The sequence below is a fragment of the Eretmochelys imbricata genome, chromosome 1 (genome assembly GCF_965152235.1).
Source record: "Eretmochelys imbricata isolate rEreImb1 chromosome 1, rEreImb1.hap1, whole genome shotgun sequence".
NCBI lineage: Eukaryota > Metazoa > Chordata > Testudines > Cheloniidae > Eretmochelys > Eretmochelys imbricata.
Window position 1 is genome coordinate 163,297,616 of NC_135572.1, and position 18,498 is coordinate 163,316,113.

At 43.3% G+C, this 18,498-nt stretch overlaps 1 protein-coding gene across 4 annotated transcripts in view; it reads left to right on the forward strand.

Moving 5' to 3' along the window:
- Positions 1–18,498, forward strand: part of HLCS (holocarboxylase synthetase) — a 215,779-nt gene that overhangs the window by 176,329 nt on the left and 20,952 nt on the right. For all 4 annotated transcript variants that reach the window (XM_077818620.1, XM_077818630.1, XM_077818637.1 and 1 more), the window contains exon 7: positions 12,659–12,726. In XM_077818620.1, coding sequence (XP_077674746.1) covers positions 12,659–12,726 — 68 coding nt within the window. The remainder of the gene's footprint in view (positions 1–12,658; positions 12,727–18,498) is intronic.

Sequence of the window (18,498 nt, forward strand, 5' to 3'; positions counted from 1 at the left end):
CACCATCACAGGGCCTAATAACATCAGCCACACTATCAGAGGCTCGTTCACCTGCACATCCACCAATGTGATTTATGCCATCATGTGCCAGCAATGCCCCTCTGCCATGTACATTGGTCAAACTGGACAGTCTCTACGTAAAAGAATAAATGGACACAAATCAGATGTCAAGAATTATAACATTCATAAACCAGTCGGAGAACACTTCAATCTCTCTGGTCACGCAATCACAGACATGAAGGTCGCTATCTTAAAACAAAGAAACTTCAAATCCAGACTCCAGCGAGAAACTGCTGAATTGGAATTCATTTGCAAATTGGATACTATTAATTTAGGCTTAAATAGAGACTGGGAGTGGCTAAGTCATTATGCAAGGTAGCCTATTTCCTCTTGTTTTTTCCTAGCCCCCCCCCCCAGATGTTCTGGTTTAACTTGGTTTTAAACTTGGAGAGTGGTCAGTTTGGATGAGCTATTACCAGCAGGAGAGTGAGTCTGTGTGTGTATGGGGGTGGGTTTTTGGAGGGGGGTGAGGGAGTGAGAGAACCTGGATTTGTGCAGGAAATGGCCTAACTTCATTATCATGCACATTGTGTAAAGAGTTGTCACTTTGGATGGGCTATCACCAGCAGGAGAGTGAATTTGTGTGGGGGGGTGGAGGGTGAGAAAACCTGGATTTGTGCTTGAAATGGCCTAACCTGATGCTCACTTTAGATCAGCTATTACCAGCAGGACAGTGGGATGGGAGGAGGTATTGTTTCATATTCTCTGTGTGTATATATAAAGTCTGCTGCAGTTTCCACGGTATGCATCCGATGAAGTGAGCTGTAGCTCACGAAAGCTCATGCTCAGATAAATTGGTTAGTCTCTAAGGTGCCACAAGGACTCCTTTTCTTTTTGCGAATACAGACTAACACGGCTGTTACTCTGCAACCCAAAATAGTTAGTTTAGATTTTCCTGGTGGAAAATCAAGTTTTCTACAAAATTGCATTTTCTGTTTTAAAAAAATCATTTCCATGGAAAATTCCCAACCAACTGTAGTATTTTAGAACAATAATATCCACAATGGACAAACAACAAATACTTTACAAATGATGATAACAAAGGAATAATTCTGTGAGCTAAGTCGCTTGTCCCCTTCTCCAGTATATCTCCGTAGCAATCTGATGCATTTCTCCCTTGTAAACCTGTTTTTTCTTTGAGAGAAATTATTCCCATATCACACACAATTCTTCTGTTATGTAGTAATCTTATAAATAACAGCTCATAGGGAGCAATTTCTACCATGCCACGTATAAGTTTCTTAACAGTGAAGGGGTGAAATCCTTGCCCTATTGAAGTCTTTGGGAGTTTTGCCATTGACTTCTGTGGAGCCACGACTTTACTCAAGAACTTTTCTTTTAAAAAAATCAGTCTGTTTACACAGCTAAGGACAATTGCAGTCAGTTTAAAAAAAAAAAAAAAAAAAAAGATCTTCAGTGTACTTGATGGCAAAAAAAGAAATGTAGCTAATATAATTGCGATTCATCTGGTAACTTACGAATCCTTACTAGCTCTATACCATTTATAACACCTGATCAAAAATTTCTAATATTGGTGTATTGCCAAATAATGTTTGGTTTCCAACCAGATTTCCACTCCGCTAGCATACATTGCCCAATATGCCACACTTGAACAAGTGTGGAGGAATACAAGAAATTATTTGTATGAGTTTAAATTGCTTTAACTTAATGTTAGACTCACTCACACTTTTGGTAATATGTAAATGTATAGAAAGTCCATCTATTAATTTCTGAATACTGGCTAACATCATAGCAGAATTTTTGGGATCATTTTTGATCCTTTGAGAACTTCACATACTCAGCAGCTGACTTCCCAGTGGTCTGTCGCACATGGTCCATCCATCTGCTCACTGATTTTCCCCTACTACAATGACCTGACACCATTCCTTCCGTGATAACTTTCTCAGGGTTATTTCCATTTGTATGCCTGGTGTGATCAAAGTAGATAAATTTGTGCATGTTGATTTCTGACAACAGAGTCCACTTCTATTCAGTAATATTTCAAACATAAGTGTTAGTCTTCTTTTCCATCCAGGAGATATGCTTGAGTCTTCGCCCGCACCACATCTTAAATGTTTCAATTTTTCTCTTGTCAGCGGTATTGTTTTTCCAGGATTCACATCCATAAGTCACCATGGAAAAAATTAAGCTTTTCACTGGTCGAATGTCATACATTTTGCGATGCCATGGTTTTTTCACACTTCTGTATTTCATCAAAGCATATATTTAACTCAAATTTCCATCTCTCTCTGAAAAATTGAAAAGCACAAATAGACTGAAGTAGTCTGAGAAACATTGCATAAAGTATTGAGACCAGATGAGAGGTAGATGCAAGTTTTAGTAATAGGAATTTCAGGTCTCTCTCCTTCCATTGAGCGGATGGTGGTGGTGCAGCTTTCATAAAGTTCCTGGACCAGTTGCAGAAAGCTTTCAGGCATCCTGAACTCTTGCAGTGTGGCAAAAATGTGCTGGTGGAGCATGGATCCAAAAGCATCAGCCAGGTCGAGCCACACTATGGCACGTTGTCTCTGTGCCCTCCTGGCCGTGTGGATGACCGTCTGAAGGACAAAGTTGTGTTCCTAGCAACCTTCGCATGACATGAAGCCTTGGTCCAGGTGATGCCATTTCAGATCCAGAGTGAACCTATGATCTTCCTCGAAGATGGGCAAGCATACCAACACTTTGGCATGCCCGCGGGTTTCCTCATCCAGCAGACATCTGAGTGTGCCATCGCAGAGATTCTATGAGATGTGGCCAGGATTTACTCCTCCCTACTGGCACCATGGCAGAAGATCAAACTCCTTGAACACCTTCCTGATCCCCCATATTTCATTCGTCCTGAGGGGATCTGCCATGGTGACGGTACTTCTTAACAAGGCAGACAACACCATCAGGCAGCTAGTGAAGAAGTGGATGTTTCTTCTCCAGAGGGCCAGCAATGAACTGGTGTACATCTCTCACCGGCAGGGCAGCACCAACATCCCTCGAGTGGGTGATCTGTGCAACAGTGCGGTGATCACTCACTCCTTCTGACGTGCCCGATGCCGTGGTGAGGAACATCGTGAAGAGTGCTATGCAGGATGTCATCAGGAAACAAATTGCCAGGACCCCCTCCAACCAAGCTGTCGCCACCTACCTGAGTGGCTCCCTGGAAGGCGAATTTGTAAGAGAGATGGGAAACTGTGCTTCGCTCTGGACTCATGCCCGCAATGCTATGCAATACGTGGAGAAGCGAATTGGTTGCCACTGGACATGGTGCAAGGAACATCCGGAGCTGGGTGTTCTGGTGTCACAGGTGACAAATACAGAGCACATTATCATCACTCAGAGAGCTAGAACCGTGCTGGAGAGGATTCTGAAGGGTGCCATCCACTCGAGTAGATGGAAAACCTGAAATGGAAGCCAGACCAGTGCAAGGCCTTCGAGGTGACATGCAAGTGGGATGCCAGCAACTGCTTCCTCCTTGTGGGCATCTTCTCCCGATTTGCCAGCTGTAGGTTCATCTACAGGGACCGGCTCAGCTGCATCCTGCTGAAGGGAGTCGTCCACCAAGGGAATCGGGACAATCGATGCAGGAAGTGCGCCCATGCCAACGAGACACTACCCCACATCTTGTGTAGCTGCAAGCTCCATTCCAGAGCCTGGCAGCTATTACAAAATGCCATCCAGAATCGTCTAGCCAGAGTCATCCTGCCACCCCCGGGGAAGGTTGTTGTGAATGCCGCCATCGCTGGAACGGACAGCCAACTGCGACCAGACATCATCACCAACGAGGAACGGAAGAATATCATCATGGAGGATGTCATAATGCCCTTTGAAAACAGGACCCTAGCCTTCCACAATGCTCGATCTTGAAAATGGGAGAAATGCACCCCTCTGGCCGACATCTGGAGAGCTAGGGGCTACAAGGTTCAAACTCACGCTCTTATTGTTGGAGCCCGGGGCTCATGGGACCCCAGTAACAAGCAAGTATTAAGAGAATGCGGAATGAGTCAATGCTATGTTCAGCGGCAACTCATGGTGTCAGACACCATCAGGTGGTCGAGGAACATCTAGAACACATTGACAATACCAGGAGAGATGAGCTGGAGCGCCGACCAGAAGTGAAATCAGAAAGTAACTGAAATACTTCTGTGAGGGATTATATCTACTAAGGGACAACCTATCCTAAATGCTCAATTACTGAGTGACAATCTACACTCATTCCTGTATTTGCTTTCTACAACCAATTCTCTGTATAACTTTTCATGAGTGATGTACCCAAGTATTTGGATTCCAATACTAAACTGTATCATTAAACTTATTTAACTAAAATTGGGTTATTGCAGATTATGTGCTATATATATTTTATGACTTTTAAACCAGATTTTGTACTTTTGGATAAGCTCTACATCCAGACGTACAGACACTCTTTTCTTGCCCTGTGTATTATATAATTTTAACATTAGCTTTATTAAATGTATATAGTGACTCAAATGCTTTAGCCCAACAGGAGTGCAGATAACAGAAGTTTCATGAAATCTTAGTTGATTGCTTTCTTAGTTAAAACCCTTTTACAGAAAGAATACAAAAGTGCTTGATAAGTCATTCAGATACAAAGCCACAGCAAAGACCAAAACAAACATCAAGCAACATAGGAAGGATGTTATTTTTTGTTTTTACAATTATAACAGGAAAATTGTTGTGTAGATCTTTAGTCATCAAAGAAGCAATTAAAATAATAGTTAAGAAACATGGGAATGAGAAGAATGGAAACCTAGTATGCTCTTAGGTGTAAAGCACTAAGCACATCAGCATTACTTATCAGACCTGTCAACTTGCCAAGGCTCAAATTTGGGACACGTTTCCTGAAATGAAGGATGCAAAATTCAGAAAAATCATTCAGGAAAGTTAAAATGCTGTGGGATTCTTTTCTTTTAGTGTAAATGACTTTCTGTAGTTTGAGTGTCAGTTCTTTGTCTAATATAAATAATGAACAATGGAGGTGACGATAAACCATCTTTGTGTGGAACATAGGTAACATAGGGATTAAAATGAGTGATGTACCTCATTTTGAGAGATATTTAAGATATGCTTAACAATGGATTTCCCCTTAAATACTTTAAAAGGAACTTTAACTTTTGCAAATTTGTCGTGAAAACCTCTGTGTCAAGGTTTTGTTGTAATTTTGTTCTTGAAAATAAATAATACATTTCTTCTTTGTTCACAGAGATATTTTGTTTGCATTCTTAGCTCTGTAAGATTCTAGGATTGTCACCATCTGTCCTCTGAAACCTATGATGGCTGAGTCAGTGTGAAGCGATGCAAACAGCTACAAGCGTAGTTGAAAGCTTTTTTGGTTTAGAATATCACCAGTTCAGTAATCACTGGGATTTGTAGTCTGTTACTTGCCAATTATTAAATTCTCAGCCATTTTCAGCTTTTTTTTACACTTTATGAATTACATCTGGATGACAGCATGTTTTAATATATATTTTATTTTAATATAAATTGTTTATATAGTGTCTCTTGTTCACAGTTATCCCAAAGTACTTGACAGGCTGTTTGGGAATTATTTCACCCACTGCTGAGCCTCTTCGTGGAACATGACAACTAGTTAACTGCACACAACAGTTCAGGACAGGAAACAGACTGAAGAGAAATTTTGGGAGGCAGAATGTAATTAGCCAAATGGGAATTTGGTGAGGACACTGGGCTAAAACCTCTGTGCTTGGGAAAAAGTGCCCTGCTTATTATCTCATTTGAAAGATGATAGCTGACAATGTTGTATGAACAGTGCATCCTGTTCTGACTCAGAAGGAGTTCTTTACCATCAGAATGCTTGAGTTTCCTAACATCAGATTAAGTTAGTGGATCCAATATTAAATTGGAAGGAAGCATGCCACCTACTGAATCACCAGCACTACCTCCTCTAGTATCTGCCTTTACCTTTGAATGTCTTTCTTCCTGACAGTGACCGGGCTTGATTCTGCTTAGTGTGTGAAGCATGATGAAATTGTAGCTCAAGGTGACGTGGCTACAGACTGCATTGTGTATATTTTAATTATTTTACAGCAACCAAGCAATGTTTTACTCTGGACAAGAGCAGTTAGATCTGTTCTTGATCAATATGTTTATAACTCTCTGGTTCACTTCTGAAGATATTTTTCTTAATATGTTGTGATAAATTTGTTTTATTGCATCCCAATAACTACTCTGTTTGTTAAACCTTGGCACTGGAATTCATTTTTAATGAAATCCATTTCGTTTCCATTTATTTTGTTAGCTTTTCATAATGGTTTCAGTAGGTTTTTTTTTTTTTTTTTTCAAGTAAAGAAAGGTCATGAATTGAAAAGATTACTTTTTTGAAGGAAAAAATTAAATGGTTCAGAATGGGTTTTTTAAATTAAATTGAAACAACTTAAGTCCTAACTTCCCCTCACATCTCCCTTGGAAACTCCCTCCTTTACTGTAACCTTGTGGTCTTGATGATATTCACAGAGACGCTGATGTACTGAATAAAGAAGTTCTTTAAGTTTTGAGTTTTGGAACATTACCAGTGTGTCTGAACCCAGGCTTCAAATTTTACTGGCATTTTTTTGGCAAACCAGTTTTTGGAGTCCCTTCTTATTTGAATATATTTCCTGATACCTTTGGCTATGTGTTACTGTGTTTTACATTCTGTCTCTTTTTTTTAAAATATATACATATATATATATATATATATATATAAATAAAAGTAGAATAAACATATACAAAGAATTAATTTTAAAATATCTGGTATAAAAGTAGAATAAAGACACAAGAAAATTACCAACTGAAAATTCAAAGAGCACAAAAAAATAAGTGCCATTTTTATTGCTGAGGTACCAAAGTAGCAATCCCCTGTCCAGTCAGTGGGCCCAGTCCTCAAAACACTTTAAATGAAGCAGTCACAACTATGTGTAGCCACATTGACTTCATCCTCCTCACGATAGCGCTATGTCTAGTAATAAGTGTTTACAGAATTGGGCCCTACGGTTGACACTCTTGTTGCTAGTACAATCCCCCTACCCCACCCCAGAGTGTATGTAACTGTAAGACATTTGGTTTTCAACCTGTGGTCCCTGGATGCCGGGGATCTGCAGACTGTGTAAAGATTTCCAGAGGGGTCTGCACTTCCATTTGAAAATTTTTAGGGGTCCACAAATGAAAAAAGGTTGAAAACTACACCTGTAAAACAACCTTGTTAGCCCAGTTTCGTTCACAGTATCAGCAGACACAGGTCAGAAAAGATATGATGACCTTAATATGGTAGATACTACTTTGTACAATAAGTGTTTATAGCAAGGTCGGAAAAACTAGCACTGTAAAATTCCAAGTCTTTTTGTAAATCTTTTTGGAACACCTTCATCACTTTTTCTTTTATATATATAAAGAGGATGCAGGAAACGAATATCTGGAGACTTAAGAGACTATTGCTTTAAATGATCACTTTGCATACTAGCACTAATATGGGAAAAGGCTGTTTTATGTGGAAACCACTTGGATTTCTGCTATAAAAGAGAAATTTACTGGCATATTGATGAACTCCAACATGTAATAATGACTGGTAGGGTAGAATGTCTCTGATTGTGTTGCAAGTACTGCACTAAAGACTCAACAATTTCAGGTAGTCTACACTGTGTAGAAATAGATGCCTCTCGAAAAGTAGCTGGGATTAGAGGCCTTTTCTGTGTAATTACACTGTGAAAATAAAGGGTAATGGTAAGTTCAGAAAATCTAGTGGAATATATTGTTAAAGATGAGCTTTTTTTTCCAGTGGAAGGAGTTGTTAACTTGAAAACTGTTCTGCTCACAAAGATGCTTTTGTGTTCCCATAGATAAACTCATCATTTTATTAGTATATTTTGAGTTTAGTTAGAAAAACAAGTAGAAAACCTACAGTGCATAACAACTTGGGAATGGGGTAAAGAGTTCTTTAGCCTGTTGTGAATGGTAGGCAGTACATAAGAGAAAACAGCGTGGATTTTTAGCGAAGAGACTGAATGATTTGATACATGTTAGCCTTGAGTCTGCATTTCCTGACTTATGTGGGATTTAAACTAGACCCATAGCTAGCTTTAATGTAGATTTATTGGGGGAAGAGAGATTAAGTTTTTTTAAACTTAGTTGAATTGTGTACATGCTCAAACAACTTACTTACCTGGTGAATAATTTACTATTTTATTCTTTGAAAGGGGCAAAACCATCTCTCCCTAAAATTTGTTTTAGGACTTATTGTTAGCGTGCAACAAAATGATGTTATGCGGAATTCTGCTACGAAGGGTATTTTTATAAATGTAAGAACTACCAATTGGAATGGAAATGTCAATAGAACTGTCATTTAGAAGTAACAATCTTTTCAGTAATGCATTTTAAGATCTGACAACTTTTCATCCCAGATGCTCCTGGGGAAAACCTGAATTATAAAACCATAAATGGCATTATGTAGCAACGTCTGAGCATTTCTGTGTCAGTGCATTGGATCCTTGATTGACTTATCTTCTTTGATATGGTCCTATGGACCTTTGTAGCTATTGAAAATATTTTAAACTCTGTCAAGAGGAAGGCTTTGTTTCAGTACGGTTTATTCTTTAGAAAAGTATCCAGCTCAAACTGCCATTACCTAAATTAAGATGATGGATTACACATCAGATATCAGGCAGTATAATGAAATATATAAAACATGTCAATATCTACACTGCGAAGGATATAATGGCCTATGGCTACGGTTAAGTAATAAAAATGGAACAGAGAGTTGGCAGGTGACCTCCTTGTCTGAAATATCATAGGAGACTTGGATCAAGTGGCGTATCCTTTTTTTCAGTTTGACTAAAAAATATTATCTTCTAATACTAAGTGTTTCCAATTTTATGGCATTCTCTGTAAATGAAATCATAGTAACTATAATCAAGCAACTTGAAGGATGTGATTTTTTTATTTTTTTTTTAATCCCTCCCTTTCCCCACCCAGGACAAAGACATTCAGAGTTAAGGGTAGAAGTCTGTCTCTAACCTATGCCCAGGTATTTCAACATCTGGAATGTAATGTTTCCTTTTGTAATACCTCTGCAATACTGTAACACAGCAGGGTGCATTAATGAGACTTTCAGCTTTAAACCCACAACATCAATGAAATGTATAGTTGTCAGGCTGTTAACATTATTCAAACGTAGTTTTTGTGGTTTGAATTCCCATTTTATGTTGCTATATACACAAAAGCTATTACATTGGCTCGCTGTGGGGACTGATGGTTCTTTGGCCCTGATATTTGTATGAACCATTTAAGTATTGTTTACTACTTTTGACAACATAGACTATAAATTATGTTGTGGAAAATTATTAATGTGCTAGTGTATTACCATTTAATATTTCAATTGTTTTAAACACCAGAAGTGCCCAGTTCACAGTTTGTCAGGTACCGCAAAAAATTTGTGATGGTGAAGAAAGTTTGAAATGAAATTAAAGCATTTTTTTCCAGAATCACATAAATGCTTTTCTTTGTCCCTGCCTGTTGAGTATATTTAGTTTGAATGGGTCAATCTTCTGGATTCATCAGTGAGGTCTTCTGTCTTAATTCATTGTGCAACAGTGAGAAACACAGAACTTTATAAAAACATTGAAATGAAGGGGGAAGTGAAATAAGAGGAAATGAATGTATGAGATGACTTCATCATATTACATTATGCCATTGATGAACCCCATTTTCCTCCTTCAAACTAATCTGTCACAAATATAATCATTTATTTCTTCAGTGGGAACATCCATAGCTAAGAATGTAAAATCCATCTACAATTGCTTTTTTCTAGTAAAGAAAATTCAAACAACTTTTCTTTTCCAGAATCGAAACAACCCTGTCCACCCCCAAAAAAGCAACACAATTCATTAAGTTCAGAAGCACTTTATTATTGCCATGGAGCTGTGTGGCAATGCCTCCAGGGCTATCTCAGATAGCAGAAATAAATCTGTCTGCCTCCAGTTGTCTCAGCCTAGGTATTAGGAACTTCCCCATGTTGTGTACCTCCTTACAGAATTTCCTCTTGGCCTAAACGGTACAATCTCACTGTTCCCAAACTCTGTCTTGTTAACTGCTGCCAAACCTCTAACAGCTCCATGCATATGTTCCCTTAATCATATCTCTTTGTTTTAGAGGTCTGTGTTTGGTTTCAGAACTAACTTTTTTCCTACCCTGATTTTTTTACCATTTTTTGTAATCTGACTATCTATTGTTTGCCTGATTTTTTGTAACATGACTATCTATTGTTTGCCTGATAATTAAAGAACCTAGATCATATGAACAGAGAGGTGACAGGCAAGTTTGTTTCAGTAAAATTTGTAATCTGTCCTTAGCCCCATTTCCAAATTTAAATTAATGTCCTTGTTGGATTACCATGAATTCAGTATCGTAGTTGAAGTGATGTTAATGAGTACAAAGAACCTCTCTGGCTCTGCTACTGGCTCCCAACACAAGGAAAGGTATACTTCAATACAAAAGGTTGACCATAGATAGGCAATCATAGTCTCAATAAGCAATTTGTCATGTCCAAGAGAAACAATTCTCAAGCTGTATTTCATGTGAAATGGAAGTGGGACTGGCAAAGACATCTTCTGGCTAGTGTTGTTTGAAAATTTTTCACATTGATTCCTGCAATAATGTGAAAAAAACATCTGTTGGACCTGTTAAATCTTCAGTCAGCTGTGGTTCAAGTATTTCTAATCAGTAAAGTGTTTTATAGTCCAAACTTCTCTTTCGCCCTTAGAATAACCTACTCCTTTGATAGTCGTGTGAGCAATTGAATCATTATGCAGAGATGTTCTGAGATTTCAGGAAGTGGTTACTTTTCTGTATTTTTGCTCTGTTTTCTCTCTTATCTAGCCACAGCCATTAATAAAATACCACATTTCAAATTTTTTTTAAAAAAAGGGTGGGGAGCAGATGAATAGCTCCTTCAGTAGCTATCGGCCATAACTTTCATTCCCAGTAGGCAGCAGAAAGTGCACTTCTACTTACTAGTTCCGACTATACAGCGTCATTATCTTGGTTACTGGAGGACGTTGAAGTCCTTGAATCTACTTCCTAAATTTCTAAGAAATAATTTTTCATGCCACTTACTCTTGTCTGATTAGTGCCTAAGGCAGGGGTGAGCAAACTTTTTGGCCCTAGGGCCATATCGGGGTTGCGAAACAGTATGAAGGGCTGGGTAGGGAAGGCTGTGCCTCCCCAAACAGCCTGGCCCCCTCCCACTTTCTGCCCAGTGACTGCCCCCTCAGAGCCCCTAACCCATCCAACCCTCCCCCCCCCTCCCCGGCTCCCTGTCCCCTGACTGCACCAATCCCTATCCACACCCTGCCCCCGACAGGCCCCCCGGGACTCCCATGCCTATCCAACCTCCCCGTCCCATGACCTCCCCCACCCCGAGAACCTCCACCTCATCCAACCGCTCCCTGTCCCCGCCCCTTTATCATGCCACTTAGAGCGGCAGGACAGGCTTATTGGAAAGCCTGGGAGGTGGGCGGGTGCAAGCCGCGCTGCCCAGCAGGAGAGGTGGGCCAGAGCGCTCCCTGTGCAGTGGTGTGGCTGCGGGGGTGGGGTCAGGGGCTAGCCTCCCCAGCTAGGAGTTCAGGGGCCCGGGCAGGACGGTTCCGCGGGCCGCATGTGGCCCATGGGCTGTAGTTTGCTCACCTCTGGCCTAAGGCAAAACCAGCTTTAAGTTAAAAGAACTATTCTTTATTTGCATTAAAAGTGAGATTTTTCAGACTATAAATTATTTACTAGATTTATCTTGTATAGTCAAACACTGGTAACATCATGGGGATCTTTTTTGTCTGTTGTTTAATGTATCTCTTCCCCAAAATTTAAAATGAAATGAAGAAGGATCATAATAGTGTTGAAATATGTTTTAAACAGTTCTCATAGTAAGATTTTTTTTTTTTAAATTAATGTTGACTCATTTGGTGGTGTTCAAGTGTACTTTCTACATATTCCCAGAGGAAAGTTAGTATTCTTTTAAGTTAAACTATTTTAACAGCAGAGCGCAAGCCTAAAACAAACCAGTGTTCTCTAGAGTTCTCAGAAGGTGTAGATTTATTTACTGTAGTTAAATCATAATTAGTTCTCAAGGGATAGTGTATCTTTTAAACTGCTTTATTGCCACCATATTGGTTTTCTAAATAATCAGAAACTGCTGCTGTTATATTCTAGAGTATGAACAAAAATTTGCTCTAAGTAGAAACAAATGTCTGGAATCGCTACTTGTCACTTATTGAAGATAGTGACACAAGTTAGAAGAAATAAGTGCTTCCCTGAGAAATACTGAAGAAATACAGCCATCAGCGTTTTAAAGAGCACCTTAAATGAACTATGGTCATATCTTTTTTCCAGAATTAGAGATTCAGTATTATTTCACTTGATCATTTTTCAGTTAGCTTCTCTTTTTGGATTTTCCATTGCCCTTTTCACCTAATCATAAATTATAACTGAAAATGAATAATTGATTTTAATTTGATGTAAAATATTAGCCTCTATTTAAATGTTGATGGTAGATTTTCATGAACAAAGCTGACTGTTCTAGCTGACAATCTTTTTCTTTAATTGGCAGGTTGATGTTCGATTTGCCTCAGGAAATGGATTTAATAGCCATTGCAGTTCGACAAACACAAGGGAAAGGTAAGTAGGTTTTCTTTCAATACTAACAGAAAGAAGATAGTTTATTGCGTTTAGTTAGTAATGTAGTTTATGTGGATCATTTATAGTAGGGCTGTCAAGCGCTTAAAAAATTAATTGCGATTAATCACACTGTTAAATAATAGAATAGCATTTATTTAAATATTTTTGGATGCTTTCTACATTTTCAAATATATTGATTTCAATTACATCACAGAATACAAAGTGTACAGTGCTCACTTTATTTTTATTTTGGATTACAAATATTTGCACTGTAAAAAACAAAAGAAATAGTATTTTTCAATTCACCTAATACAAGTACAATACCTTTATCATGAAAGTTGAACTTACAAATGTAGACTTATGTACAAAAATATAACTGCATTCAAAAATAAAAGAATGTAAAACTTCAGAGCCTACAAGTCCACTAAGTCCTATTTCTTATTCAGCCAATCACTCAGACAAACAAGTTTGTTTACATTTGCAGAAGATAATGCTGCCCGCTTCTTGTTCACAATGTCACCTGAAAGTGAGAACAGGCATTCCCATGGCACATTCTAGCTGGCATCGCAAGATATTTACATGCTAGATGCTCTAAATCCTTCAAACCCAGGATGAAAAAGGAGCGGGATAATCGCCTGAAAGGGAAAGGAGAGGGCTGGGGACGAGCCAAGACCCGCGCCGGACAGCTCAATACCCCCTTAGGGAAGTCGGGCCCCAGCTCAAGTTGAGCGGTGCAGCTCATCCCATGCCCTGCCTGCGACTCCGGATAGCAGTTCAGGCCTCCGTCAGCTTCAGGTGCTGTCGACACCTGAAGCCTTGCAGGCAGCTCAGGAGATCCTGATACTTGCGTTGCCGCCCACACCGGCTCCAGTGGTACTCTGATCTCGGGGTAAACCCGCCATAGGGCCTCTACATACGTCCCGCCTCAGAGGCACAGTCCCCCATCACGTGGGATGTCCCACCACCGCTCTCCTACCCAAAGCTGTGACGCCTCAGAGCTAGAGGCACAGGCTCAGCAGAGCCATCTTTGGTCCCCAGACCTTGGGTACCAACAGCAGGATTCGAGGCGTACCTCAACCTGTAGCCTGGCACAGACCCACTGAGGCATGCAGAGGCACTGAGACTGACCCCTCACATCGCCAAGAGCTTGGTACAGATCCTGGGATTGATCGGGGGACCGAAGCCACTGGTCACCAGCCCATCGTCATCAGTCTTCAAGATGGCGATCGCCCTATTTGGGAAGATCCTCCCAGCAACCGGTGCGTGATAGCTCCCGGTCCCACTTTACATCTGGTACCAGTTGGGTAGCATAAAGCGTAGATTGCTAGGCTTCCAATGCCAATCCGCAAAACGCTGTCAGTCCCCAAAGCCCAGACCAAGATCTTCATCTCAATCGGACAGGTCTACCTTCAGGCGCAGTGACCAGCACCAGTCAGATAAGCAGGGTTCCGTCACTGTGGGACACCCTACAATACTTGCACTGCCGCCTACATCATCAGCACCAAAACCTGTCCCATGGTCCCAAGCGCAGTGGCTGGCGCCATGGTACCCATGGTACCTTTGGGGGTTCACCCAGCCTTCCCAGGCTGTGCACTCTGTGCCGGGCACCTCAGACAGGTCAGCGGCCTCAACATTCCAACCCCCTCCAGTTCCCGAGACTTATGGGGGAAGGACCTCACAGGTCCAGGAGGACCCAGGGAAGCAGCCTGCTGAACAACCAATAGATGTTGAGGGTCCTGCGATACCGGCAGCCTCATATGGTGAGGATGAGATCATGGAGCCCCCTAACTCAGTTCCTTAGGATGATGCTAAGGCGCACCAGGATCTATTGAAGAGGCTTGCTTCTAACCTGGGGCTTCAGGCCAAGGAATTGGAGGAGCCTTCGGTCTCTGTATTTGATGTCCTTTGCTCCTCAACACCTGCCATGGTGGCTTTATCCCTTCATGAAGGGGTATCGAAGATTACCACTGCCCTGTGGCAGACTCCCTTCTCCTTGCCCCCCATCTCTAAAAGGGCCAAGTGCAAGTACTTTGTGCCAATCAAGGGGCATGAATACTTATATTCCCACCCGGCTCCAAATACCCTGGTGGTAGAGGCAGTTAACCACAGGGAGAGGCAAGGTCAACTCGGGGCTACCCCCAAAAACAAAGACTCAAGGAGGCTGGATCTCTTTGCATGAAAAGTTTATTTGTCTTCCAGCCTGCAGTTGAGAGTGGCCAATCACCAGGCCCGCCTTGGCCACTGTGATTACAACATGTTGCAGGCCATGGCCAACTTCGAGGCTTTGCTTCCCAAAGAGTCCAGGAAGGAATTCTGGGCGATCCTCGAGGATGGCACAGCTGTGGCCAGAGCGGCCCTCCAGGCCCTCCTTGGCCACTATGATTACAACATGTTGCAGGCCGTGGCCAACTTCGAGGCTTCACTTCTCGAAGGGTCCAGGAAGGAATTCTGTGTGATCCTCAAGGAAGGCACAGCTGTGGCCAGAGTAGCCCTCCAGGCAGCTTCGGATGCGGCAGATTCTGCCGCCTGCATCATGGCCTCCGCCATTTCCATGTGGTGAGCTTCCTGGCTGCTCCTCTCGGGCTTGTCCACTGAGGCTCAGCAGTCGATGCAGGACCTTCCCTTCAATGGCCAGGCCCTGTTTGCAGAGAAGACAGACAGCAAGGTGCTCAGTTTAAAGGACTCCCGAACCACCCCAAAAACTCTGGGACTTTACGTCCCAGGCCTGGCATGTACGTGGTTCAACCTGAGCCAGCCTCAGCAGGACCCGCTTCACAAGAAGGCCAACGGCTACAAACGCCGCCTGAGCCACCCTCCTCCACCCTCTGCTCAGAAACAAGCAGGGGGTCAAGCAACTGTTTTGAGGGTGTGCCTGAGGGTGACCTACCAGACTATTCCCTGGATCCATCTTCTGTTTGTTCCATCTGCCTTTTCTTTTTCCTTCCTGCATGGACCACTATAACCTCGGACCACTGGGTTCTGAACACAGGGCTATACCGCCCAGTTTCTACCACCACCACCCCAAAGCTCCTTCCCTGTCGCTCTTCAGAGTCACCTCATGTAGGAGGTTCAAGGGTTACTGCAGCTGGGTGCGGTGGAGGAGGTTCCTCTCGAATACAGGAACAAGAGGTTCTATTCCTGGTACTTTTTAATTCCAAAGGCCAAGGGCGGTCTACAGCCCATTCTGGATCTGCGAGACCTTTAGGTAACAAGTACCTAAAGAAGCTGAAGTTCCACTTGGTCTCCCTGGCCTCTATCCTCCCCTGTCTGGATCCAGGAGACTGGTAGGCCGCCCTCGACTTGAAGGGTGCATACTTCCACATAGAGATCTTTCAAGGACACCGATGCTTCCTCTGGTTTATGGTGGGACCTGGCCACTACCAATTTACAGTCCTCCCGTTTGGCCTAGCAACAGCACTGAGGGTGCTCACCAAGTGCATGTCAGTGGTGGCGGCTTACCTCAGTGCTGGGGTATCCAGATCTACCAGTACCTCGACGGCTGGCTGATCAAAGGCAGCTCCAGGTCTCAAGTCCAAAAGGATGTTGCAGTGTTGCGGGCCATGTGCCACTCCCTGTGCCTAATGGTGAATGACAAAAAGTCAACGTTAGTTCCAGTGGAAAGGATAGAGTTCATTGGAGCGGAGCTTGACTTGTCCTGCGCCAGAGCATTCCTGCCACTACAAGGTTCCAGACATTGGCGGACCTCATCGCGGAAGTCTCTACGTTCCCCCTCACTAGGGCTAGTTTTTGCTTGCATCTGCTGGGCCACATTGCAGCTTGCACATACATTGTCCACCATGCCAGGCTCCAGATGCAGGCCCTGCAGCAATGGCTGGCTATGGTCCATTCCCAGTCCAGGGATCGCCTGGAAAAGATGGTTACCATACCCCCCCGCCCCAGTAATACTCACCTCACTGCGTTGGTGGACCGATCGTGAGAAGGTTCTAGAGGGAGTTCCGTTTGACAACCCCCTTCAGTCCCGAGTTGGTGTCGGATGCCTCAGACCTCAGCCGGGGTGCACACCTCAGAGATCTCCAGACCCAGGGTATGTGGTCCCCAGAGGAGATGACACTATACATAAACTTCAAAGAACTCAGAGCAGTCCGCTTGGCATGCAGGGTCTTCCTACCTCACCTGTCGGGCAAGATAGTGAGAGTTCTGACAGCCTCAGTGTTTTACATCAACAGGCAAGGAGGAGTGTGCTCGTCGGCTCTCTGTCAGGAGGCGCTCCGTCTCTGCAACTTCTGCATCAATCAAAAGATGCACTGGGAGCCTTGTCGCCTCCCTGGCGTCAAGAACACGTTAGCTGATCACCTCAGCAGGGCCTTCTCCTCTCACCACAAGTGGTCGCTCCACCAGGAGGTAACCTACACCATCTTCCAGAGGTGGGGAACTCCCTAGGTGGACCAGTTCGCCACCAGGCAAAACAGAAAATGTCATTGGTTTTGGTCTGGGCAAGGACTCCCTCTCCAATGCCTTCCTCCTGTCATGGTCGGGGAGCCTGATGTACACATTCCCTCTGATTCCACTCATCAGCAAGGTCCTGGCAAAGATCACAAGAACCTGTGCTCTGGCTCTCTTGATCACCCCAGCGTGGCCTTGCCAGCACTGATTCGGCACGCTCATGAACCTGACAGTGGCCCCTCCCTGGCCTCCTGCCCGTCCTAGTGGACTTGCTGTCACAGGACCATGGTCGGCTCTTATACCCCAACCTCTCATCCCTCCACCTCTTGGCATGTATGCTCTGTGGCTGAACCCAGAGGAGTGGACCTGTTTGGAAGGAGTCCAACAAGTCCTCCTGGGAAGTAGGAAGCCCTCAATCAGACTGACCTATCTGGCCAAATGGACAAGTTTTCCTGCTGGGTGTCCGAGCGTGGCATCTCTCCCTCACATTCTTCCATACAATCTGTCTTAAACTATTTGCTTCATTTGAGGAACCCAGGCCTGGCACACTCTTCCATTAGAGTGCATCTCGTGGCCATCTCCACTTTTCACCTGACGATCCAGGGCCTGACGGTGTTTTCTCATGACATAACGTTCAGATTCTTGAGCAGTCTCAAGAGACTCTTCCTGCAGGTACAGGCCCCTGTCCCGCAATAGGATCTTAACTTGGTCCTTTCTAGGCTCACGGGCCTGCCCTTTGTGCCACTGGGCTCCTGCCCCCTTCCCACCTGTCATGGAAGGTCGCTTTGCCGGCGCTGATGACATCAGCGAGACGAGTCTCTGAGATTAAACCTTGATCTCAGAACCGCAATACACGGTCTTCTACAAATACAAGATTCTGCTGTGGCCCCACCCAGCCTTCCTGCCGAAGGTGGTGTCTACCTTTCATATGAAACAGGACATCTTCCTCCCAGTGTTCTGTCCCAAACCGCACAAGGCCAGTGAGGAGAGGCATCTTCATGCACTGGACGTCCAGAGAGTCTTGGCTTTTTAGCTGGAACATACCAAACCTTTCGGTAAATCAACTCAGTTCTTCATTGCCACAGCGGATTGGATGAAGGGCCTTCCGGTGTCCTCTCAGAGGATTTCCAATTGGATCACCTCTTGCATAAGGACCTGTTACGACCTGGCGGGGGTTCCACTGCCACCAATTGTCAGAGCCCACTCAACTAGAGCTCAGGTGTCCTGGGAGGTCTTCCTGGCGCACGTCCCTATCCAGGATATCTGAAGAACTGCAATGTGGTCCTCTGTTCACATGTTCACGGCTCATTATGCCATCACTCAGCAGGCCAGAGATGATGCTGGGTTCGGCAGAGCTGTGTTGCAATC